Source organism: Ochotona curzoniae, unplaced genomic scaffold, assembly GCF_017591425.1.
Source record: "Ochotona curzoniae isolate NIBS_2020 unplaced genomic scaffold, NIBS_Ocur_1.0 contig_1, whole genome shotgun sequence".
NCBI classification, from domain to species: Eukaryota; Metazoa; Chordata; class Mammalia; order Lagomorpha; family Ochotonidae; genus Ochotona; species Ochotona curzoniae.
In genome coordinates, this window is record NW_024464918.1 from 38,822,775 (window position 1) to 38,848,145 (window position 25,371).

At 52.0% G+C, this 25,371-nt stretch overlaps 2 protein-coding genes across 6 annotated transcripts in view; both read left to right on the plus strand.

Moving 5' to 3' along the window:
• Positions 1-3,259: 3,259 nt before the first annotated feature.
• Positions 3,260-13,203, plus strand: NPM1 (nucleophosmin 1). 5 transcript variants are annotated; one of them, XM_040972165.1, is made up of 11 exons: positions 3,260-3,435; positions 4,823-4,902; positions 5,224-5,343; positions 5,590-5,683; positions 6,291-6,397; positions 6,477-6,544; positions 8,513-8,570; positions 8,732-8,815; positions 9,100-9,201; positions 10,574-10,648; positions 12,849-13,203. In XM_040972165.1, the coding sequence occupies exons 1-11, from the start codon at positions 3,378-3,380 to the stop codon at positions 12,885-12,887; spliced, it is 885 nt and encodes a 294-aa protein (XP_040828099.1). In that variant the 5' UTR covers positions 3,260-3,377; the 3' UTR covers positions 12,888-13,203. The 5 variants fall into 5 exon arrangements, with proteins under 5 accessions (XP_040828099.1, XP_040828100.1, XP_040828101.1 ...); XM_040972166.1 differs by having other exon boundaries at positions 3,276-3,435; positions 4,862-4,902; XM_040972167.1 differs by lacking the exon at positions 8,732-8,815 and having other exon boundaries at positions 3,276-3,435.
• Positions 13,204-18,197: 4,994 nt separating this feature from the next.
• FGF18 (fibroblast growth factor 18) overlaps positions 18,198-25,371 on the plus strand; it is a 33,149-nt gene continuing 25,975 nt past the window's right edge. Inside the window, exons 1-2 of the mRNA XM_040976763.1 lie at positions 18,198-18,779; positions 18,937-18,973. Coding sequence (XP_040832697.1) covers positions 18,748-18,779; positions 18,937-18,973 — 69 coding nt within the window. The 5' untranslated portion in view covers positions 18,198-18,747. The remainder of the gene's footprint in view (positions 18,780-18,936; positions 18,974-25,371) is intronic.

The following is a 25,371-nucleotide window of genomic DNA, read 5'->3' on the forward strand; positions in this document are numbered from 1 at the left end:
TTTCCCATCGTGATCTTTTCATATTTATTTATTTATTTGAAAGGCAGAGAGGGAGAGAAAGAGAAGAGACAGAAGAGATTTTCCATCCACTGGTTCACTCCCCAAATAGCTGCAGCAACTGGGACTGGGCCAGGCTGAAGGCAGATGCTGCGTCCAGGCATCCCACATGGGCAGCAGCTGGACCATCCTCTGCTGCTTTCCTAGGCGCCTTAACAGGGCACTGGATCAGAACTGGAGCAGCTGGGGCTTGGGCCTGTTCCCCAATGGGATGCCTATGCTACAAGCTGTGGTCTAACCCATCAAGCCAAAACACTAATGAATACGGAAATGAATTCTGGGCTTCTCCCACTACTTCCCTTCTGGGATATTACTGGGTGCAGGATTTTCTGGCTGTGGAACTGAGACCATCCAGGCCTGCTGAGGTCTTGGCCACACCTTCATGCGGCACCAGCATTGCCCACCCATTTTCTAACTAATTAAGGAGACCACCAATGGGGAACATCTTACCTGTAGGTTCCCCGCCCAACAAGGAGCAGTCAGGGAATGCTTAAAATCCCAAGACTCTTCCTCAAACCTTTGGTGTCTCTCCCTCCTCTTTCGAGAGGCACCCCACTTCCTGGCTTCCTTTCCGGATGTGCTACCCCATCCCTCCCTTCCCTGCTCACCTGGTCCCTTCGCAAATAAACTTCTGTCTGCAACAGATTCCTGGCTTTTTATTTCTACACTAAGCTGAGGAAAGAACTCACTGGGCATTTCTGGTAACAGAGCCTCTTCCAGAATTTGATAAGAATTGCTAGATAAGAGATCTCAGGGTGGGCTTCCCCCACCACTCTCCCCTCTGGTAAGTGGACTTGACTCCTCATTTTCCAAGTGCTGCATCCAATGTGGGTGCTGGTTTGTGTCCTGGCTGCTTCACCTCCAGCCCATGGCCTGGGAAAGCAGTAGAGAATGGCCAAGTCTTGGAACCCTGCACCTCGCTCCTGTACAAAAGTAAATAAATCTTAAAATAATAAAAGAAAAAAAAAGACTTCTTTAGAGCTGCCCCCCCAGAGAGAGCTGGGACCCCCCCCCAACCATTTATTGAACAATGCAAGACTTTTGATATGTAAACACTGGTTTGCTTGCAGCCTTGTTTCATCACAAAAACTCCTCAGCTCCTGGCACATGCATAAGGTAAGGATTACCCAACAATTTCAGCAAAGTAAGGTGGGAGGGTTAGAAGACAATGGATAAGGTGTGGGTTTCTTTTTGTTATTATTATTTTATTAGAAATACAGGTTTACAGAGAGAAAGTTCTGCCATCTGTTGGTTCATTCTCCCAAAAGCTACAATGGCCGGAGCTAAGCTGATATGATGCCAGGAGCCAAGAGCTGCTTCCGGGTTTACTAAGTAGGTATCAGGCCCAGGCAATTGGTTCGTCCACCTTCCTCTGCTTCCCCAGGCCATAAGCAGAAACGTGGATCAGAAGTGGAGCAGCTGGTGTCCAGTGTGGTAACCTAGTGGCTAAAGTCTTTGCCTCACACACACTGGGATCCCATATGGGTGCCGGTTTGTATCCCGGTGGCCCCACTTCCCATCCAGCTCCCTGCTTGTATCCTGGGAAAGCAGTCGAGGACGGCCCAAAGCCTTGAGACTCTGGTCCCCCATGGGAGACCTGGAAGAATCTCCTGACTTCTGGCTTTGGATCAGCTCAGCTCTGGCTGTTGCAGCCACTTGGGGATTGTCAGCAGTGAGAAGATTTTCCTTCTGTCTCTCTCCTCTCTGTACATCTGACCTTCCAATAAATAAACAAATAAATATTTTGGGCCCAGTGTGGTGACCTAGTGGCTAAAGTTCTCAACTTGAAGCTTTCAGCTCAGCTGAAAAAAAAAAAATATATATATATATATCAGAAAGTCATAGTTAGAGATCTTCCAGTTGCTGGTTCACAATCCAGTTTGCTGAGGGGGCCAGCACTGGGCTAGGCAGAAGCCAGGACCAGGAACTTCCTCTGGGTTTCCCACATGGATGCAAGGCTCAAGGCACTTGAGCTGTCCTCAGCTGCTTCTCCAGATACTCTGTTCCCAGGCCATCAACAGGGAGCAGGGTGGGAATTGGAACAGCCAGGGCAGGAACAGGTGCCCTTTGGGAATGTTGAGATCATAATACAAGTCTCAGAATTCTAATGGTCAAAGACTCGAGAAATGGGTTGAACAACTCTTTTTTTAGTTAGGTGTAGGGAAAATTGGGGGGGGGGGGACCTCTGGCTCCAGGCAGATTATTCTGTATCTGGCTTCCCCATAGTATTGTCATTTTTTATTTTTTAATTAACAATGGACTCACATGTGTTACAGTTGATATCTCCACTGCCTTATTTTTGGTGAAAAAAAATGCAGTGGGTATATCTCTATCATTTTTTACTCAGTTGTTTCCTGATTGGATTTGTAGAGGTAAATGAGATAATCAGTATTATCCTTAAACAACAACAACAAACAAAAACAGTGCTCAGGGTGGGGTGCTTGTCAGGATGTAGTTTAAAATGCTCTATTCCCAGAGATTCGAATTAAAGTTCAAGCGTTTCATGCCTTCACAATGAGTGCCAAACGCTGTGTACCCCAAACTCCGATGAGGAGGTTCAATACCTTTTTGACCCCAAAATGGCAGAAAGATGAGGAGAACTTGGGTTTTTATTGCTTTTTTCCCCCCCCGAAAGGGGCCTCGCTACAGGAAGACACAATAGAGTAAGTCTGGCCAATAGAGATTAACCCGTGCTGCGTTCTCTCCTCTGGCACCTTACTTCGGCTGTGGGGAGGCCGTCAGCACCGAGCCCAGGCTTTCGGACGAGTCAGAACCCCCAAGTGATCTGTTCCGCTTTGCAGGCTCGCAGCGGATTAGAGGAAGGCGAAATGAAACCTCTTCCTGGCTCTGGCCCGGCCGGCTTACCCTGCCCCTGCAGCTCGGCTGAGGAAACCTGTCGCCATCTTGCAGGGTGGGCTGCGCCGGGGCCGGGGAGGACGTGGAGCCGCAGCGCGCCCCCTTGGGAGGAGAAGTGCGCATGCGTACGGCCGACGGCGACGCAGGGGTGGGGCTGGCTCCTGAGTGCGCGTGCCCAGTGCGAGCCCGCGAAGCACCTGGCGGAGGTGGGGGGCGAGGCCGAGCGCAGGAGGCCGAGGGGCGCGTGCGCAGTGGCGCGGCCGCGCGGCCAGAAGGCCCTGCGGAGCACGCGCGCGGAGGCGGGGCTCGGGCAGACCTCGCGAGATTTCAGGAGGCTATATATAAGCGCGGGGAGCCCGCGTCCTTTCCCTGGCGTGATTCCGTCCTGCGCGGCTGTTCTTTGCAGCAGTGGGCGTCCTCTCTCCGTCCGCCTTCTCTCTCGCCCGAGTTCGTCCCAGCGCCCCATGGAAGATTCGATGGACATGGACATGAGCCCCCTGAGGCCCCAGAACTATCTTTTCGGTAGCCGCGGCGGTGGCGATGGGGCGGGGGCGCGTTGGAGCGAGGCGAGCGGGGCCTGGCGGCGTGGTTGGGGGAGGGGAGCGAGGCCGGGAGGATTAGGAAGGGATCCGGGACCCCGGAGGCTGGAGGCCGGGCCCGAGCGGCCTGGGGCGTGCCAAGGCCTGGGTCTCGAGGCCCCCACGCGGCCGCCCAGGGTTCGCGTTGCCCGGGTTACGGGGTAGCGTTCCAGGCGGCTTTGGGGTTCGGAGGGTTTGTGCGCTCGGCGGGCTGGGGCGTCCGCAGGCGGGTGGGTGCGCGGTGAGGCCTGCAGGGCAGCGGGGCGGCGCTGCGGGAATTCCGGGGGGACTGCCCGCGCCCCAGGCCCAGAGGGGAGGTGCGGCCGGGCTCGGCGAGGCCGCGGCCCCCGGGAGCACGTGGTGGCCACGTGGTCGGGCGGAGGGAGGGGTGTGGGCTCTGCATCCGGGGCCCTGGCATTTGTCAGCGCACCCCGAATCTTCCCCAAGAGGTGATGGGAGAAGTCCTAGGAAGGGGAGCGCGCCGATTCCGGAGTCCTTTGTCCGGATGGAGCTCATTCTTCCGTCTCCCTGCTGGGCGGTCTTCACCCACGTGGCAGTGATGGGAAGGCCGCACTTACAAATGCAAATCCAGACGCGAGCTTGCAGAGGCGCGGGGCGTATCGTCTGGAAGGTGTGTGCATGGGCTGGTTTTGCAGTGTGTGTGTCCAACCTCGAGGACTGCCTAAGTGTAACCGGGTACTGAGCACCGTGGGCCCTACCCACATTGTTGCGTTTGGCCATTTCTTTGTAGGTTAGATAGCTGAGATAGCGTAGCCCTGAGTTTAACGTGGAAGTCGCTGAGATTGGCAGCGACTTGTAACGTGCTCAACAATCTGGGTGTTGAGTGGTAGAACATGCAGCCGTCTGCTCGGGGTGGAACTCGCTCGCTGCAGTACACCTTAAGGAGTGAGATGAGACCGTTTCAGGGGTTTGCTGGGTGAAGCCAGACGTTCCTCTGGCTCTTCCTAGGTTAGCCTGTCTCCTAACACGTGCTGTTTCCTGTCCAGGACGGGCTGTTGGCCATGTAACGAGCTTTGCAGGTCGCGTCTGAGCCATCCTGGGCGCCTTAGGCTTGGTTATAGCTTACGGCCTGATTACCAGATCCTGGAAGCTGCTCTGGTGCAGCGTAATTGTCGCCCTGACCCAAGGGTAGATAGTGAGATGAGAAGCTTGGTCTTTGAACTGTAATTGATATAAAGAAGCTCGCATGGGAAATGGTGGAAAACCTGATCTCTCCACTTTATCTAGTAGTGAAGTTGGGAAATTGTATTGAGAAAGTAGGAGTGTTATACATTTCTGCCTGTTGTCATTGGCTTTTCGTTTCTTTACAGGCTGTGAACTAAAGGCTGACAAAGATTACCACTTTAAAGTGGACAACGATGAAAATGAGCACCAGTTATCTTTGAGAACGGTAATTAAGACCTTTCATGATTTCAGCCTAACAGTGTTTTTATAACCGGGTTTTACGCCAACTCTGAACATGTGGCGGGAAACCAGGCACTGCTTATGTGCTTGTGCAGTTGAATAGTGAAAGCTGACAAGTGAAATCTTGGGTTCACCAGACACGCCCACTCACTTGTAGGTACTTAGTGGGTGTAAGGTAGTCATACTTGATGAGAAATACGCTGATGTTAAAACGGTAACAGTGAAAGCTTTACAGGAAGATGTCTGGGGGCAGGATTGTTTGAGGAGCGCCAGAATGACCAAAGCTGAAGTCGGATTCTGTTTGCAGGTCAGCCTGGGTGCTGGTGCCAAGGACGAGCTGCACATTGTTGAAGCCGAGGCCATGAACTATGAGGGCAGTCCAATTAAAGTCACACTGGCAACCTTGAAGATGTCTGTACAGCCAACAGTAAGAGCACTTGGACTTCAGTTTCAATGCTAGGATGTAGTCTTCGCGTGGAGATAGAAAATGAGATTTTTATTTGCTTTATCTACTTAGTCATCAGCAACGTTTTTGTTTCACTGGGGGGTTTGAATGGTCACCTGCACAAATAAGTTCGAACGTAGACTTGGAAAAAGATTCGCTGGTTTCTTTCTGTGTATGGGTTTGCTGCAGTGTTATTTTCATGTTGTGATTGAAAAATCTCCATTTTAGGTTTCCCTTGGAGGCTTTGAAATAACACCACCTGTGGTCTTAAGATTGAAGTGTGGTTCAGGACCTGTGCACATTAGTGGACAGCACTTAGTAGGTATGTTTATATTTATTATTCCGTGTAGTCCTGCATTTGGCTTGGTTCCCAATTTGAATTTAAAGAAACTACTTTTTTTTCTTAGTTATTTGCAAGGCAGATTTTGCAGAGGATAGAGATCTTTTATTTTTTTAAAGATTTGTTTTTTATTGGAAAGTCAGATTTATTCATTGATATGGGAAAGACGGATATATCAAGAGGAGGAAAGACCTTCCGTCCGATGGTTCACTCCCCAAGTGGCCGCAACTGATGGAGCTGAGCCAGTCCCAAGCCACGAGCTCTTCCTGGCCTCCCATGGGTGGCTGTGCAGGGTCTCAAGGCTTTGGGCCATCCTTTATTGTTTTCCCAGGCCACAAGCAGGGAGCTGGAAGGAGAGTAGGGCGGCTGGGGCATGGGATCCTGGTGCCTGCAAGGCAAAGACATTAGCCACTAGGCTATTGCGCTGTTCATTTTTATTGCTGTTCATAGCAAGCTTAAGTGGAGATTTTTATTTGCAAATGGAACGGCAGTGTTAGCATTTAAACAATGAACAGAATTAGTGCCAATTAAATCTCCCATGTTGTAAGTGTTGGAAGGCTTCTGAGGATTCCATGTGATTGTATTCCAGCCGTGGAGGAAGATGCAGAGTCAGAAGATGAAGAGGAGGAAGATGTGAAGCTGTTAACTATGTCTGGAAAGCGATCGGCCCCTGGCGGGGGCAGCAAGGTGCCCCAGGTAGGGATGTGATGCCACTGGATTTTGTCTCCCAAGTTTAACAAATGGCATTTGCTCATGAGTGTTTTTTCTTTCCAAGAAAAAAGTAAAGCTTGCTGCTGATGAAGACGATGATGAGGATGACGATGATGACGATGATGATGAAGAGTGAGTAGCATGTCTTTAGAAACTTGACGTTGTTGTGGGTGATTCTTTTTTTCTAATAGCTTGAAGAGGTGCGTGTGGCCAGTGGTTGGCAGTGAGTTTTTAAAGTCTTCTGTGTGTTGAGACCAGGCACAGGCTGCACAGCTTCAGATACCTTTCTGCACATTTTAGATTTTCTGTAAAGGATTTTGGTGTGTGCTTCTCTTTTTAAGTAATATTTACATGTTTTGTACATGTGGTATCTGAGCAGGAGTCAGAAGCAAACGCCACCCGGGTGCAAGGCCCCGGGCTCTTGAGCCATCTTGTCGAGCAGTGGGTAGCTGGGATTCCATGCTCAGGAAGTAGCTTCATCGCCAACCATGGTGCTTGTCCCCTGTATCTGATCATCTTCCCGGGCGTGCATCAGCAGGAGGCCCAGCACCCAGTTAGGGGATGCCGTCAACTGCAGTTAAGAGGGCCAGTGGGCCAGGCTGACCCAGGAGGCTGAGCTCCCAAGCACCTGGGATTTGTTTCTATAGGCCATGAGTGAGCCATCGGGACATGCCCAGACTGGGTACCTTTGCTGCTGAGGTTTCTCCATGTGCATTTTGGGCAGTGCAGAGATGGAGACACCAACTGGAGAGGGTCTCCATCTGTGGTTCACTCCCCGTTGGACTAGAACTGAACCAGGAGGCCAGGATCTTGTTGAGGCTCTCCACACCTTTGCAGGCTCCTGAGGCTTTGGGCCAGCTTGCATTGTTTACCCAGGCCACATGTGCAGAGGTGGAAGGGAAGTGGCGCAGCTGGGACACAAACTGGCATTCATAGGGTTTGAGGCACTTGAAGGTAGAGGATTAGTTTGTCAAGTCAATCTTAAGATTGCATTACGATGTTTATCATGGTTAGTGATGTTGCTTCGTCTGGTCTCCTGGCGATGGCGCATTAGCACAGGCCGAGCAGTGTTATACCTGTCTCCAACCCCTCCAACCACCGCTAGTGATGATGGGCTTGTTCCTCAGCTAGTGAATTCGCTCTGTACATTTACTCATGGGTTTGCTGATTCTGCACACTTCATTGACCTCTTGGAGGCTTAGTTAAAGGGACTGCGAGGCCTTGCTCAGAACTGTGCTTGTCATTGGTGGCGTCTGTTTCCGTTCTGACTGATGGGCAGGCTTGATTGTATTGACCATGTTGTGTCTTTGGAGAGATGTATTCAGATCCCTTGGCCATTTAAAACATTGCTACAGTTTATTTGCAAGTTTGCAAATTGAGTTAACTTCTGTCTAGATGGTGGCCTTGGGTGTTTTTTTTTTTTTTTTTTTTTTTTGCTTTTACTGTGAACCATTGCCAGATCAAATCGTGAATATGAGTAGTTTTGCCTTTTGGTGTAGATGCTATATTACCCTTTATGCTTATATTTTATCTTTCTAAATATGTATTTTTTTATTGGGAAGTCAGATACACAGAGGAGAAAGAGATGATCTTCATCTGCTGATTCACTCCCCAAGCATTTGCAACAGCGGGAGCTGTGCCAGTCCAAAGCCAGGAGCTTCTTTCCAATCTCCCGCATGGTTGTAGGGTCTAAGGCTCTTCTGCTTTCCCAGGTCACAAGCAGGGATCTGGATGGGAAGTGGGGCCACCAGGATTAGAATCACTGCCCATGATGGCTCCCAGTGCTTGCAAGGCGAAAACTTAAGCTTCTGGGCCATCGCACCGGGTCCTGCCCTAATAAACATTAAAGACATTTACAAAGGAGTCAGCTGTGTCTTGATGGTGTTGGCTGTGAAGAGTGTTGTCTTTCGGGCCTGGGTTTGACCGAGGCTCTGGCTCAGCACCGAGTGGTGTGGTCACTTCCCGTCTGTCCAGCCACTGCCATGTCCAGGTGCTGCTCTGGCTAGTGAGCGGTGCTGCAGTGAACATGGAGCAAATGTCTTAGATTTTGCTTTTCTTTGTTACTGCAAAGTTGTTAAATGTGTCCTGTTTCCTTTGTAGTGATGATGATGATGATTTTGATGACGAGGAAGCTGAAGAAAAAGCTCCAGTGAAGAAAGTAGGTTGCCATTCAGTACTGTTGACCTGCGAGCAGCAGGGCAGGCTTGCTGACAGTTGGCTCTGGGCAGCCTTCCATCAGAAGGACTGTTCCTCTGTTGGCAGTCTGCTTGCACTTTGAATTTATGTAGTGAGATTTCTGATTAAGGTTTCTACTTTCAGTCTGTACGAGATACGCCAGCCAAGAATGCACAGAAATCAAACCAGAATGGAAAAGACTCCAAACCATCTACACCAAGGTCAAAAGTAAGTGGCGAGAAGCCCACAGCCTCCGTGGAGGTTCTGAGCCCTGTCGGGGTGCAGCCGGCGGCTTTGGGAGGTGCGAGGAAGTTGCAGCTGAGCTGATCTCATGTTTGAACTAAAATGTAAATTCAGCATGAATATCTCCCCCAGGTTGTGTGCTTGTAAATTAGGAAGGATTGTAAGAGTAACTGGAGGAAGCCATGGAGATGGGTTTGATTTTTTTTTTTTCCCTCACTCCCCCACCCCCGAGCTGTTCATGAAAATTTGAAATTAAACTTTTCCTCTAGGGGCAAGAATCATTCAAAAAACAGGAAAAAACTCCAAAGACGCCAAAAGGACCTAGTTCTGTAGAAGACATTAAAGCAAAAATGCAAGCAAGTATAGAAAAAGTGAGTAACCCTACAGAGAGGCTGTCTGATGTTTGAATAAACCGGAATGCTAACTCCTTTTTTAACCTGTGTATTCTGAAATTAGCGGAATAAGTAATAGTGTGTATGTTTGTATGTCTTCCATTGTAAAGCACTGTGGTTGCGAGATGTTCTGACCTTAGGTGTTAGAGAAACATTGCCTGCACTCTGCTTGTCATACCTTTTAGGACCAGCAGAGGGTGGCAAACCTTCAGTTGCAAGCAGCTGCAGAAGTAGCAACACGGCTGTTCCAGCTTAGCATAAAGAAATATTTTCTTGATGATCCAGTCCCTTCCATTTGCCCTTATGAAGGCGTCCTCAGTCAAGTACATTTGAGTAATAGTTATGGGATCAGCTCTTGATCTACCACTTAAATGATTTCAGATTAGATTTTTGTAACTGAACAATATGCCGAGTGGAATCATGGATCTAGATGTCCTTGTTGCATTTCATAGCAACTTTAATAGTACAAATATTTTGATCCTACTTAATGGGAATGAATGTGGCATGGTGAGGACAACCTGCTGGCTCCTTTGCCCATGTGTGGAAAAAAGTATTTACAGCCACAGTGTAAACGCTGCAGCCTCATGTCACTGATTATCCCCTGTGTACGGTGCTAACATGGCTTTTAGATCCTCTCCCCCAGGTTTTAATGTGATCCTTTGCTTGGTTTAATTGCAGGCGAATTGAACAGTCCTGAGCACTACTGCCCCTTCTAGGCTGGAAGCAGTTCCTGTTTAGCACCGGGCACTCATTCAGTGACCTTTGTCTGTTACATGTGCATATACCCAGTTTTGTTAATTGTGAATCCCCTTTTGTATCCTTAGCTGCTTAATAAATGTTTGAATCGTAAAGTGAGAATGTATGTGACAATAATTTAAAGGTGGCAGGGCACAGTACACAGTATGGTCCCTTTGGCATGGTAGTGCTTCCTGTGACAAAGCACTTGGTTTTACTCACGGGTGTGGCTGCCGCTTTACTCAGCCATGATTTAAGGAAATGAGAATGTTACTTGCAGATTACTGAAATGCTAGATTCTACACTTTTCAGTTTTACATGATTCCTGTATTCTGGTTATGGTGTTGGACCTTAGCTCTTTGTGAAATATTAAGTATTTTGTGGTTTTCCAAAGGGGCATGTACTTGGTTCTAGGTGGTAGATGGTGCTTGACAAGACACGTGGCGGAGTGCCTTTGTACCTGTAGAACCTCGCCTGTCTTGTGCGGCTGAGTCTAGTGGAATCCTCGCAACAGGAGAGATGCAGCAGTGAGCCGGCCACGCAGTGGCATGCAGATCTTACTCACATTCTAAATTGGCGTTTTTCGGTGCTTACCCTTCATTTTCTTTCCCATTAGGGTGGTTCTCTTCCCAAAGTGGAAGCCAAATTTGTCAATTACGTGAAGAATTGCTTCCGGATGACTGACCAGGAGGTAACTTAACTTTTGGAGGATGTAATTAAATCCAGATTTCTGTGATTTATTAATATTCTGCTTTTCAGTGTTGGCTCTTAACCAGACAACACACTGGATTAAATAACATGGGAACCATTAAGAGCTGCACTGGCAGAGTGAGAGACAACATCTTGTGCATTTCCCCAGCTTTCATAGCTGGCAAATTACCTCTTGGTTTGACTTCGGTGCTGTCTTGGTGGCCGGCGAAATGCTCTGGTTACCTTGCTGTTCTGTTTGGCTGCTTGAAGTCTGCTTGGATTTCTTGATAGTCTGCTAAAGTCAGTCTAGAGGAGGAAGGTGATGTTGCATTTATACTATATGAATGTTTTTCATTGGTTATAGAAAACGGACTTGTTTATGCCAGCCTATTTGCAGTTTTCTTCAAAATTGTACAAACGCTTTAGAAGAACATTGAGTTTAAATTTTGTCATTATTTAAAAGGGAAAGGTCACCTGGAGCCAGCTGCTGCTCTGGGCCTTCCATGCAGGTTCAGGGTCCCAGGAGCTTAGGCATCTACTTCTTGCCTGGGCAAATGAAGCAGCCCGTGTGCAATGGGAGCCCTTCCGCACGGCCAGGGCCATGGGCAGACGGAGTTTAGTCTAACCTGACCATGCTTCAAATTTGGGTTTTGATTCTGTGAATGGGGTTGTATCTTAGCGATTTAGCTTTTTGACACTGCAGTTAGGATTCTGTGGCTGTCATTAAATGGCCAGCTCTTCAGATGGCCTGTATTTCTTGTTTGCTGGTACCCAGAGTTCTTTGTTGTGGGTCCTCACTGCACCTGCTAGAAGGCAGCGAGAGGGCGACACCCACCCTAGGCAAGACCTTGGTTGCTCTCGCAGCCACCAGCCTTTGCAGGCACTTAAAGTGAGCCAACAGACGGATGTGCTCTGCCTGCTTTGGAACTATTGTGCAGTTGTTAATTCAGTATTGAATGGTGGAAAAGAGCTGTAAACACGTTTTTGATCAAGAAAAGTCTGGGTGAGTTTGGCCCTCCACATTATGTGATATCAGTCTTTGCACTGAAATGACTGCATTAATACCAGAAGTGGAATTTTTTTTAACTGCCAGGATGAGTTTTGTTATACTAAACGTTAGTATTTGATTATGTCTCAACCAGACTTATTTCTTATTTTGGGATGCACAGACAAGTATTCACATGTCTCCTGTCCTAGAGCACTGTCTGAGAAGTATGGATTTGGGAACATTTGGGGGTTTGTATTAGGAATGCTGAGCTTGTCGAGTTATTGGCTCTAAGTGAATTGGTTAACATAGGAAACTTCTCCTTTGGCTGGTACAGTATTTTTCTCAGGAGGACTTGCTTACAAGGCTTTGTCAGTTAAAATCCCTTCCAATATCAATAGCAAATGTTTATGAAAAACTCGAGTAAGAATAAGTTGAACTTTTGTGCAGATAGGCCAGCAGATCTGCAGAGTGGGTGACATCATTTTGCCCCTGACCACCTGAATGCGGTTCACGCAGCATTTTTGATAGTTAATGTCAAATGGAGGCCTGTTGGACAATCCTGTTTTTCTAAAGCACTGTCGTGTGATGTATTTAAAAGGCCATGTAGGTTCTTAATGTTTCTTATCTGAAAGGTAGAGTTGCAGAGAGGGATACAGGGATTTCCAAAAAACTGTCTCATTCCTCCAAATGGTCTCAACGGCCAGAGCTGGTCTCTGCCAGTTTGAATACGAATCACGTGTGTTAAGCAAGAGATGCTGCTTTCCCCTTACTGGTAGACATTTCTAGTTCACGAGGATGGTACAGTTGAGCAAGATGGTACAGTACAAGTGCATCTTGGGCTGGCTGAGGGTGATGACAGTCACGTTCTCTCATGGACAAACCAACGGAAGTGATTCCGTGTGAGATGAGGGAGGTAAGATCAGTGCAGGGAAACAGTGAAGTAAAAATCTTTGAAACTTATCAATTGGCAGGCAGACCCTAAAGCTGATCTGCAGGCTGAAGGCCGTGTATTGGCCCAATTGGCCATGATGTTAAATTGTATTCGTGTACTGTTGAATAAATCTGAATACTTAGCTTGAGTGTGTCTCAGAATTGGTTCTTGATCACCTGGAGTGTGACTGGTGGATGTTGAGCTTTGGGAAGAGATAGGACTGATTGATGCTTATGAAATACTGTGGCTCCCTTAACCATGTGTCTTTTTTTTCCCTTCCAGGCTATTCAAGATCTTTGGCAGTGGAGGAAGTCTCTTTAAGAAAATAGTTTAAACAGTTTGTTAAAATTTTCCGTCTTATTTCATTTCTGTAACAGTTGATATCTGGCTGTCCTTTTTTATAATGAAGAGTGAGAACTTTCCCTGCCGTGTTTGATAAATGTTGTCCAGGTTCCATTGCCAAGAATGTGTTGTTCAAAATGCCTGTTTAGTTTTTAAAAGATGGAGCTCCACCCTTTGCTTGGTTTTAAGTATGTATGGAATGTTATGATAGGACACAGTAGTAGCGGTGGGCAGACGTGGAAATGGTGGGGAGACAAATATACATGTGAAATAAACTCAGTATTTTAATAAAGTAGAACTGTTACTCTTCTATTCACTTTTTTTATGCTTCAAGGAAGGAGGTTTAACATGAGACAGTTTCTGTCCCTGGAAATACTCCCTGGAGTTAACACCAGTATCTGACAATTACAGTACCTCTTACATTCCCACCTCCTGACCTCAACTTCCGTCCCAAACGAAATCTGGCCAGTTGGAACACATAGTGAAGTTTTTCATAGCCTGTATGCAACCATCTAGTAAGAAAAAAAATTTGAGTGGCTGTTTCTCAGTTTGTTCATTGTGGAGTCTGTTGGCTGTATCACTACGCTTTCTCTGCTGTGGTGCAGTATTTTACAAGTATGTTGGAGAAGTATAGTAATTTTCGGTATTTTTACAATGCTTCAGGCTACCTTCTAGGTTGTGTATCTTCTCACAGTCTTGCCATGGTCCTAAGTTGTGATTGGCCTATGTTCCTTTGAATTCCTGTGTTGGGCCCTGGGTGGACTCTGGGCGATCTTGGGGGAGATTTCAGGGTCTCACTTGTATCTGTTCTTAGACTTTGTCTGATTCTCTTGCATGTTTTTCCTCATTCCTTTGTCTAAATTTTAGAAAAGACTATTTTCTGTCTTAAATTTTTCTCGGTTTTAGTTTTAGCTGTAACAAAGTGCCTGTGTCATTGGAATGCACCTAAAATCTGAAAAATACTAATTCACCCAATTTCATTTTGTTTACCTCCACCCACCCTTCCTGTGTTTATTTTATTAGAAAAGCAGATTTTATAGACTTTCCACTGGGTCACTCTCCAGTGGGTGCAGCTGAGCAGGTCTGAAGCCAGGACCAGCTTCTGGGTCTCATGTGGATGCAGGGTCCCCAAGGCTTTGTGTTGGCTTCCACTGCTTTCCCAGTCCACAAGCAGGGAGCTGGAAGGGAAATGCAGAAGTTGAAACAGACCAGTGCCTATGTGGGGTGTGCAGGGAAAGAACTGAGCCGTCATTTGCCCCCCTCTTCCTGACTCCCGAGTTGTAGATTTAGTGGTGTGCTATAGGATTATATGTAAGATACAGTCCTTTGGGGTCTACTCTCCTAGCCCTTTTGGGCTAGCCTTCCTAGCTCCAGATACCACCCATTTGGGGGCAGAGGGGCTGGCACCAGTGGTTTGGTAGTTGGCAGGTGTCATTTAGATGATGCTTTCCTGCTCATCTTGGAGGCACACCAGCGTGATTTGATCCTGCTTCACGGTGGGTGGTGTCACACCAATTCCAAATGAAGTAGTTCACTTGGCTTGCTGGAGTAACGTTTAACTAATGGCACAGTTGTTACTGTGAAGACGATGGTGCCTAAGGTGGGTTAATTGCCTTTGTTTGCCTTAATAGGAGTCAGGTTCACATAATTGTTTAGGTGTCTGAAGGACTTGGCCATTCTGAGTGGAACGCCCTGGGGCTGCTTTATTTCCGCCATACTGCATCACTTTTGGAAGAATATCCTGTGTAATCTGGCTACCTTGATAGTGTAAAGGAAGGTGCTGGCTGGTCGCTTCAGTCCAGCTACTGGCTAGGCACACCATGACTGAGGCGGTCAGACTGCTGACCATGCAGTTTACCCTCGCTAGCATGAGGTTGGTGTTGGTAGTGGATCCCAAGGCTTCAGCTTCTACCGTGCAGTTGAACTTCAGATGTATGGAAAAATGCATGGTGTGCAAGTAGACGGCCATCGGTTTTTCTGCAAGTCCCTCAGGCTTTAAAAGTTTTTTTACTGCTAAGTCATAACTACAGAGGAGAGATTCATTCACTCCAATTGCTAGAAGTGGTAGCAAGCTAGCCCTTACTTTTTGCTACCAATCTCCACTATGCTAAATAATTTTTAAAATTTAGACTCGAGGTAGACAATAAGAGAATTGGTAAGGCGTTCCCATATTGGTGGCACCATCAAGGCCCACCAAGATTCAGGCATGTGATACACGGGTCATATGGGGGACGTGTGAAGCCAAGTTTGAGAATGAGCAAAGTGAAGCTATTGCAGTTAGGGTGTGGCACCATGGCGTGCAGGCTGTTCCTCTGCCTGCAGTGCTACCATCCCTTGAGGGTGTCAGCTCCTTGCTAAGGCCTTCAGAAACCAGTGCAAGATGGCCCAGCTCTTTGGGCCCCTGCATCCATGTGAGAGCTCTGGAAGAAGCTCCTGGCTCCTGGCTTCGGACAGACCCAGCTCTGGTTGTTGAAGCTGTTTGGGGAGTGAATCATCGGATTGAACACTATTTCCTCTGTATTTCTGCCTTTTGGATAAAATTGTCTTAAAGACATTCTAGTAAGATACCTCAACCAACTTGGGGGTGAGCCTAGCCCCTCCCCTATTTTGTGAAATTCTGAAGGAGTGTAATGTGAGAATTTGGGAACCATAGCTGCAACCATCAGTAACGGCATGTAGGAGCCAGCCTCCGGATGGTCCCTGCAGTTATGACTGTTGTTGACCATATTTTTGTGGATGTTGGAGGCAACATGCAGATGCCAGGCCTTGTGCTCTGAGCCTAGAGCCATTCCCTGGACTTTGAAACGGCCATTGTGATTTGGAGGCAGGTTGGACAAATGGACACATCAGCAAGCATTTGAGGTACGACATTAAATAGCCACATAGTCCATTCCACAATATAACCAGGTCATTATGTAGAGAGCTGTGACTGTAATAAGCTAGGTGGTGAGCTCAAAACACCCGCCCCTTCACTGGATGTGTGAGGTCTTTCCAGAGAGCATCACAGGGCCTGGTCCCGGCATCTCTCTTTTTAAAAAAGATTTATTATTTTTTATTGTAAAGTCAGATACACAGAGGAGAGACAGGAAGATCTTCCATCCGATGATTCACTCCCCAAGTGACTGCAAGGGCCAGAGCTGAGCTGATGTGAAGGCAGGAGCCAGGAACCTCCTCTGGGTCTCCCACATGGGAGCAGATGCAAGGTCCCAAGGCTTTGGGCCATCCTTGAGAGCTTTCCCAGGCAACAAGAAGGAAGCTGGATTGGAAGTAGGGCCACTGGAATTAGAACCGGCGCTCATATGGGATCCTGGCACGGACTTGCAAGGCAAGGACTCTAGCCACTAGGCCACCTCATCAGGCCTGGCTCTCGCATCTTTGCTCATTCTAATGGTGCTTGGTCTTCACATCCGACCTTGGCATGCATGTCGGAGACTATGGAGTTAGGAAGGATGGTTGTGGGCGCAGACTGTGGCGCAGCTGTTGGGTTGACACCCATATCCCATATCAGTGCATCTCCTTCCAGTCTAGCCCTCTGCCCGGGCACACCATGGGAGGCAGCGGGCTGAGATGGCCAGGCGCCTCTCACTTCTGCAGGTGGCTTCTGCCCGCAGGGCCCGGCCCTAGCAGCATTTGGGAAGATGGCAGTGGTCACAAGATGGCGCTCTTTGTCTTGAGACATTCAAATAGTCACAAGCAGTTACGGCAACGAGAATTTCTATGTAAAATTAGCTTTGTTTCACACAAAAGCTTCTTCCATCATTCAGCATCTACTCATGCAGGTTTTCAGATTGTTTTAAAATGGCCTCTGTTTATGGGCCGTCATTGTGGCACAGTGGGTTAATCTTGTCTCTTGAGGCTCCTGTATCAAGAGTTCCTGGTTCGAGTTCCAGGTCCAGTGCTGGCTGCCCCGGGCCTGTAGGAAATGAACTAGTAATCTCTCCCTCGTACTCTAGCCCCTAACCCCAGCACAACCTTTCACTTTTTTTTTAAGTTGCTTTAGCTTTGAAACTTGAATAGCTTGCAGGACGGTTTGATACTTGGAATGAACACGGACATTCCAGACTCATGATTAGGAAATACTGTGTGCCTCAGTTTATGTTCTAGTTCAGTGGGAATATTAACCACAACCAACAACACAAGGAGGCTTTTAACCAAAGAGTCCAGATTCCTGAGTTTTGCTTTATAGCTTGTTTTCCAGTTTCTTTCCCACTGTGGCCTGTTTGCTTTAGCACCAGGCCAGACAGAGCCTGGCTGACTGACGGCAGGGTGTGAGGATATCTAGTTTTGGAGGCTGGTGGCAAGGACAGGCATTGTGCCCCTGGAAGGATCGGAGGCCATCCTAGCCAAAAGAACCGAGCCGCTTTAGTGTGCAAATGGAAGCGAACCTTAGCCCCAGAGTGGGCGCTGACCAGAGTTCTGGCTACTCCCCGGCCCGTGGCGCGCCCGGTTTAGGGCGCAGTGACGCCTCAGCATCGCTAGGTGGCAGCCACGTGTTTCCAAAGCTGGTTCGCCGATCTGGGAGCCCGGCGGGGGCAGCCCCGCGACCCCGGAACCCCAGAGGGGGCAGGGGTGGGGCAGGGAAGAGACGTCCCGGAACCTCCCCTTCCAGCGACCGGCACGGCGAAGGACGAAGACCGGCTCCCTTAGAGTAGTCAGCCCGCCGGGAGGGCTGCTTGGGAATTGCCCTGTCTTGCGTGGGCTCATCCGGGTGGTAAAAGCGACACCCCTCCTCCTTCCCTCTCTCAGCGGAGCCGCCCTGGGGGCTGGGCTTGACCGCTTCCCCCACACCCCCCGCTCTGAGGCGGGTGGGTGTGCCTGCAAGTAGTGACTGTGGGCGAACGAGGACGCCCCGCACTTCAGTGCGTCCTGGGGGACCGCCGCTCGCCAGATTGGAGCAATGTTTGCGCTCTAGCGCGGGTCACTTGCACCGGGCGCTGCGCTCCGACGGCTTCCAGCACGCAAGGGCCCCGGTCTCGCCGGGGCTGTTCCTACGGAGCTGCGGGTCCAGTCGCCGAGAGTCTGATCGCCCCCCTTCCATCCGGAGCCGCCAGGAGGAGGAGGAGGCGGCGGAGGCAGTGGAGAGGCCGCAGCAGGCAGGCAAGCGGGCAGGGCCGCCTTTGATGTGGGCGCGGCGCACCCAGGCGAGCTGAGCGCCCGTCCGGCCGCGCCCCGAGGGGGGAGCCCCCGGGCCCCGCATCCTCATTGTGCCGGCTCGGGCCCGGGCCCGCCCCCGGCCCCCCGCCCCCTCGCCGCCCGCGCGTAGAAAACGCCCCGGCCGCCGCCAGTGGTGGGAGGCGGCGATGCGCACGGCCGGAGAGACGCGGAGGAGGAGACATGAGCCGGCGGGCTCCCAGACGGAGCGGCCGTGACGCGTTCGTGCTGCAGCCGCGCGCCCCGGTCCTGGAGCGCTGACCCCTGGCCCCGCGCAGCCCCGCGCCCCGGCCAGAGAGCGCGCCCTGACTGCCTAGCCCCGCTGCGCATGCAGTCTTTGGAGTGAGCCGACCAGCCAGCCAACCTCCCCGCGGACGCCCGGCCGACCGGCCGGCCAGCGCTGAACCAGTTTCCCCCGCACCGGCCGGGCAGCCTCCTGCCACGGAGGCGGCCCGCCCCGCAGCCCCCCGCGCCAGCCCGTAGGGCGCAGCGCTCGGGAGGAGCCGCGCGGGGCGCTGATGCCGCAGGGCGCGCCGCGGAGCGCCCCGGAGCAGCAGAGTCTGCAGCAGCAGCCGGCGAGGAGAGAGCAGCGGCGGCGGCGGCGGCGGCGGCGGAGGCGCCCGGTCCCGGCCGCGCTGAGCGGACATGTGCAGGCTGGGCTAGGAGCCGCCGCCTCCCCCGCCCAGCGATGTATTCTGCGCCCTCCGCCTGCACTTGCCTGTAAGCGCCCGCACAGCGAGGTTACCCACCCTGCCTGGTCGTATGTGCCCGAGGCTCGGCCTACCCGCCCTGACTTTCTGGGATACGCGTCCGTCTGTCCGCGGGTCCCCTCCCTCGAGTCCCACTGACCGCTTCTCCGTCTCTTTCTCTCTTCCAGGTGTTTACACTTCCTGCTGCTGTGCTTCCAGGTACAGGTACGTGGACACTCGCCCCTGCCTCGCCGTACCAGCCGACCCCACTCTCCTGGGCCGCGCCCCCTCCCTGGGCCCCACCCCTCCTGGGCGCCGAGCCCAGTGCACCTGTTCCCAGGGCGCGGAAGGGCGGCTCCGCGCGCGCACCCTGCCCCTGCACCGGTCAGATCTGGCTAAGAGCAAGGGGCTCGGGCCAGAGTGGGCTGGGAGGAGATTCCACTCGCGAGCCGACCGACTCCCAGTCGTGGCGATGTGCGTTCCCCGACCCCCAGCCCGCTGCCCGCAGCCGCTGGAGTTGGTTGGGACCTGGGGCGGTGAGAACGGGGTTTCTCCGCTTAACATCGCTTCACATCGCCGCTCGTTCTTCCTAACAGAAAGGCTTGTTTCAAGCCGAGTGGATTTCGAGTCCGGGGAGGGAGATTCAGTTGTAAATTACTCTGCGGTTTCGAAGGCGTTTGGAGGAGAAAGAGAAAGAGAGAAAGAGAAAGAGAGAGAGAGAGAGAGAGACAGACAGACACGCACAGGCGGGAGACGCGGGGAGACGCGGGGCACCGGGGCCCAGGGCCGCTTCTGCGCCCACTTGCGCGGGCCGCGCTGCGTACGCCCTCGCCCGAGGTGGTGCAGCCCTACTTCCCCGCCTGCTCCCTCTTCACTCGGGCTCGCCGTGAATCAGAGGAGGGCTTGGCGCTTAGCCTGGAAAGCACTTGCTAAAATCTGATCTGTTACTTCAGCAGCTTTCAGACTCGGCAAGGTCTTGGCACGCAGACAGTTGGAACGCGCAGGCTTCCAAAGCCGTGGAAATGAAGGGGCGGGGGGGAGGAGGGTGGTGGGAGGGAGCGAGCGCAGAGGGAGAGAGGGAGCTGAAGTCAGCGGCGATTAGAACCAGACCAGGGCTGCCGCGGCATGGTGGTGCTGAGGGGCGGGCAAAGGCAAGAGGAAGGCCCTAACCCCCACCCACCTGGAGCTGCACCGGAGAGGCAGGGTCCGAGGCTGAGCCCCTGCATGGGCCTCTTCCACCTTCTAGCAGCGGGCAGCTGTCCTCCCAGGGTTAGGGGAGATGCTCCCCCTGGCCTTTTGGGCCCTGGAGCCCTGGCAAGGTGTTTGTCTTAGTATCCTAGCACAAGGAGGAGCTGGAGCGCGTGGAAGGAGGTGGAGACCCAGAAACCTCTAACAGTGTCTGTGAGGGGGTGGGTTTCCAGTCTCCCTCCCTCCCCTTCCTAGTGTAGCAGGCTGGAAGGGCAAGCGGATGGACCAACTGATGGGTTCTCTCCTCCTTGTTGGCCTGGCTGGGTCCCCGATGACTCCTTGAATCAATACAACCCAGAGTTAGTAACTTAATGCTGGCTGTTTGCCAAAGCAGCTGTGGCCCCCCTTGTGGGGGTGGGTTGGTGTAGAGGCAGAGGGGCCAGTGCCAGGCATGTTCTGCCTGGGCCACAGTTGAGTCGCAGTGCAGAGCCAGTGGTGAGGTCCCAGCATGTCCACTGGGAGTGGGGGTGGGGTCCTGCCTTTCTGACCATCCACGGTCCCTGATTGAGTCGGGGGAGGGAGTGGAAGAGAAAAGCTCTTTCCCGGAGTGGGTAGCGTGGGGATGGAAGCTGAAGAAATGGGCATGGGGGTGAATGGGGTCTCTGGACCTTGTTGCCCAGACTTCTGGCTGCTCCCAGGAGGTGGCCCTAGAGGTGAGTCCAGGGAGGTGCTGGGGGGGGGGTGGCGGTAGTCTGGCGTCTGCATCCCCTTCCCCCGTTCCCTCCCAAGCCTCACCCCCAGCCTGCAGCATCTTGGGAGAGAGCCCGGTGGTCCCACCTGGGTGAGGACAAGGATTAGCCTTGCAGCAGGTAGAGGAGCCGTCTCCCCCACTCCCCTTCCTGTGCCCTTTTGTCCTCTCTAGCCTCAGAGCTGATGGCTTTAACCGAGAGCCCCTGTATCCTCAGCATGTTTAAAGATGGGATTATGGAGGGGACTGTGTGTGTGTGTGCACGTGCACCTGAGACATTGAACTGAAACTGCTATCCCAGTGGGCTGTGTCTGGAAGACAGTACTCAGCTCTTCAAAAGATTGTCAAAAGTAAGGCCTCCAAGATCAAGAATTGTTAGCTTGGGCGCGGGACAAGCAAGGTTGGCAAGCCTCAGGTCGCCATTCACACTCCTGGGGTGCTTTGGGGCAAGGAGATGGTGGCGGAGGGCATGTGGTGTTGGTGGCCTGAAGGAGTCAGCGGTCCTTTCTCTGCCAAGATGGGTGCTGGTGGGTTCCTGCTGGGGACAGCTCTAACCTGGGCAAGGCATGTCATAGTGTGGCATTTGGAGCCCCTTGCGTGCAGGCAGGGTCTAGGGAGGGGAGTTTCAGGGAGCTTCTGCTCTGTCTGCCTGTGTGTGTGGCTTCCTGCCAGCCTGGGTTCCATCCTGTGCAGAGCAGGTGGCCGTGTTGTCAGAGGGGTACCTGCTCAGGAGTGAGTGGGAGAATTCCTGCCCACCCAGGAAGGAACCTGACATTGTCGCTCTTCCCTCCCCCACCGCAGTGTTGGTAGGTCGGATCCTGTCTCAGTAAGGACATTTTTGGGCTCCTCCCCTCCCCCTGTCTATCAGCATCCCTCTTTTTGCCTGCCCGCCCCTCCACCCCCGCCATACCCACTCCAGGCCCGGAAAAGGTCCCTGCCCCCCGCCCTGGCCACGTTTCCTTGAGCACATTCAATGCCTGACCCTGTCGTCTCCCAGCCCCCCAGCATGGTGAGCCCCGCCCTCACCCACTGGCCACCCTGGGGAAGCGGGAAGCTGGGAATTTAATAAAATCCCTTCATCCCTTCTCCGCACGACTCGGGACACCGTGGATAGCTCAAATCGGAAGAATTTTAAAAATTTCCGCGGGGAGCAGGCGGCGTGACCGCTAAATTGCTTTTCTGCACTTGGCTGAGCTCTGACAATGACACCGGGCTGGGTCTTTCACACGGGCCCAGCCGGCACCTGCCTGACATTGTTTGCACCGCCAGGCTCCGCTAGGTCCTGGTTTGCCCCAGACAGACAGGCCGGGCCAGGAGTTGGGGGTGGGGAACTTCCTCCCACCCACCCCTTGTTCCTCCCTCTGGGTTGCTTCCTCAAATCTCTGCAGGACATGTTCAAGTTTGGAAGTTTGCCCCCTTTGGACCAAGGACCCCTCCTACACAGTGTCCACTGGGGAGGAGAGAGCGGGAAGCGGTCCTATCGGATATCCTGTGGATTCTTTTTTTCTTTTTCTCCCCCCACCCCTTAAGATTTAGTTATTTTTATTGGAAAGTCAGATTTATGGAGAGAAGGAGAGACAGATCTTCTATCTGCTGGTTCACTCCCCAAGTGGCTACACAGCCAGAGCTGAGCTGATCTGAAGCCAGGAGCCTCTTCTGGGTCTCCCACATGGGTGCAGGGTCCCAAGGCTTTGGCCCGTCCTCAACTGCCTTCCCAGGCCACAAGCAGAGAGCTGGATGGGAAGTGGAACAGCTGTAATATGAACCGGCACCCATATGGGATCATAGCACATGCAAGGGACGTTAGCCACTAAGCAGCATTTTTTCACTGGTCTGCGCCTGGAGGTGTGCCCTCAGCCTGTAGCTGCTGGAAGCCTGCCTCTTGGTGGCCTTGGGAGCGAGCCCCGTCTGTGGCCTCTAAGAGCACACCTAGTGTAGAGGAGGAGGCCGGGTCAGTGGGAGTTTGTTTAGTCTCCTCCTTGGCTCCCAATACTGTGAAGTGTAATAAGACTGGGTATGTGTGCTGCCCATTTCACAGGCAAGGAAGCTAAGCCTGCTGGGAGGTGGGGAGTGACTTTCCTAAGGCTTCTTGGTGAGGATTGCAAAGTAGCCGCAAAAAGCTGGCTTCATTCTTCCACGTGTGCCAAAGGAGGCTGACGGAGGAGGTGGGCGTAACGTTCCTATTTCACAGATGGACAAGTGGAAGAGATGTGAGCCCTACAAACATTGGTGGTGATACAGGGTCCCAAGAAGCGTGCTTGGGGGCCGCAGCCTGAGGCCTGTTTGGGTTCCTGTGTGTGAGTATGTGAGAGAATCAGTGCCTGGATCTGCAGGTCTTGCTCTTCCTGGGAATCTAGTGACCAAAGAGGGTCCCCACATTAGGGATGGGCATCTGGAGGGGGTCCCTGCATCCCCCTTGCAGTCTCTGGTCCAGTGTGGGGGAGGGGCAGGCGCCCTGCCAGCATTTCTGCAGCTCGGGAGTGTCACCCACTGTGCTTCCAGATAAAGAGGTAGATTTCTAGAATTTCTTGTGGTTGGCATGGCTGGTGTCAGCAGGCTTGGGGCAGTTGGATGGAAGGGTTACAGGCGCAGCCTCCACCCACGGGGGAGCAATCCTTGAGGTCCTGGGACCCTCCTGGGAGAGACCCACATTCTCTGAAGGAAGGTTGTGAGTGTGGCAAAGTGGGGTGCAGGCCCACCAGGCCAAACAAGACAAGCATGGGGTGGTTACAGTGGCTGCTGGGTGTTGCACTCCATGTATCGTGGGTCCCCTCCTGGCCACGCCCCACAAGCAGCCTTGGAATTAGGGCCGTCTGAGCTGCACAGAGAAGGTCCCGAGGCACACAGCAGTAGCTTTGGTTGCTGTTGGTCACACAGCAAGAGTCAGCTGTAGAGTTAGGGAAAGGCTGAAGGAGGAGTCTCAGGAAGCCAGCCAGCTTCAGACTGTTGGCTGCACCTTCTCTTGCCTCGGTGTCCCCGGCAGGTGACTCCAGACCCCTGAGGCTCAGCCTCTGCACATGGGAAACCTGCAAAAACCAACAAGGTGGTCCGTGCTTTCGAAGGGGAAATGCATGGCTGGGACCTCTTGCTTGCTCTTCAAGCTCCAACCCCTGTGTCTCTGAGTTTGGGAGGTGCCTCACCCCAGCCCCCTGTCCTTTCTTGGGGCTCTGCCACCTCTTGCTACTGTGGCTGACTTTGTTCCGTGTACCCCTTGCCCCAGGTCTCTCCCCTCCACTGCACAGAGCATGGAGGGGAAGGCCACAGGGTAGGACCCTGCCCGTGTGCAGGGCTGGGAGCAGGGCTAGGGATGGCCCGAGAGAGGACTCGGCCCTCCTGTCTGCACTTGGCATTTGAGCACGGGGATTTGATTGGTTGCTCAGTGGACCCCTTCGGCCTTTGTCACACTTGCCGGCGACCCTTTGCTTCGCTGCACGCCCTTAGAAGATGCTGCTGTGACAAGGGCAGGAACAAAGCCAAGCGTCCCGGGGGCCTCTGAGCAGGACTGGCAGCATCCCTGGGTTCCAGGCCAGGCTGTGCCATGGCTCACCCACCTGAGTGTTGGCAGCCAAGCCACGTTGGGGTTGGAGAAGCACAGGCTTGACTTCTGGCTATGTTGCTTAGCAGCTGCTTGGTCCAAATCCCTTAGCCTGAAGTCCCTGAGCCTTGATTTTCCACATCTGTTAAGTGGGATCATAAGAAACGCCTCCTTTTTGAGGATTATGGTGAGAGTAAATGGGCCATTGTGCACGGGCAAGCCAGTGGCCAACATACAATAGTGGAGTCCTAGTAATAGCTTGATCAGTTGTGCGCTATGTGCGTGTTAACCATGTAGCACGCAGCGCGGTGCTGGAGAAAGCTGGGAGGGACACATTCCTCCACCAATCACAGTTAAGAATACTTACTCACCGTCTCAGCATTTGCTGGCTGTGTGGCCTCGGGCAAGCACCTTGACCTCTCTGAGTCTCTGCTTTCGTATAATGTGTGAGATGAAGATGCTACCACTCCTGAGGCCGGTGGGTGGGAGTCAGTGAAGATGTGTCTTGTCGCTGGACCAGGTATGCAGTTGGCACTCAAAGGTGCTGTCCCTCAGTGGCGGTCTCTAGGCATCTGTGGGATGCCCTCTGCAGGCCTGGCTCTGATCTAGATTCTAAGAGAAATGAAAAAGGCAAACAAGGCCCTTATGTTCCCGGGGAGGAGCAGCAGACACCACGGGAAACTTTTTTGTCTTTTTTTTTTTTCTTAAAAAGAAAAAAATTATTTGAGAGGCAGCATTACAAACAGGGAGAGAGGGCCTGGCATGGTAGCCTAGTGGCTAAAGTCCTTCGCCTTGCAAGCACCACGATCCCATATGAGTGCTAGTTCATGTCCTGGCTGCTCCACTTCTCATCCAGCTCCCTGCCTGTGGCCTGGGAAAGCCCAAAGCCTTGAGAACGGCCCAAAGCCTTGGACCCTGCACCTGCATGGGAGACCTGGAAGAATCTCCAGGCTCCTGGCTTCCGATCAACTCAGCTCTGGCTGTTGTGGTCACTTGGGGAGTGAACCAGTGGACAGAGGATCATTCTCTCTGCCTTCCCTTCTCTCTGTAAATCTGCCTTTCCAATAAAAATGAATAAACCTTTACAGAGAGAGAGATATCTTCCATCCACTGGTTCACTTTCCCCAAATGGCTATAGTCACCAGGGTTGGG

Coding starts and splice junctions, on each gene's coding strand:
- NPM1 (XM_040972165.1), top strand. CDS start 3,378: ATGGAAGATTCGATGGACATGGACATGAGCCCCCTGAGGCCCCAGAAC. Junction 6,545..8,512: donor GATGACGATGATGATGAAGA/GTGAGTAGCATG, acceptor TTTCCTTTGTAG/TGATGATGATGATGATTTTG. Junction 8,816..9,099: donor CATCTACACCAAGGTCAAAA/GTAAGTGGCGAG, acceptor CTTTTCCTCTAG/GGGCAAGAATCATTCAAAAA.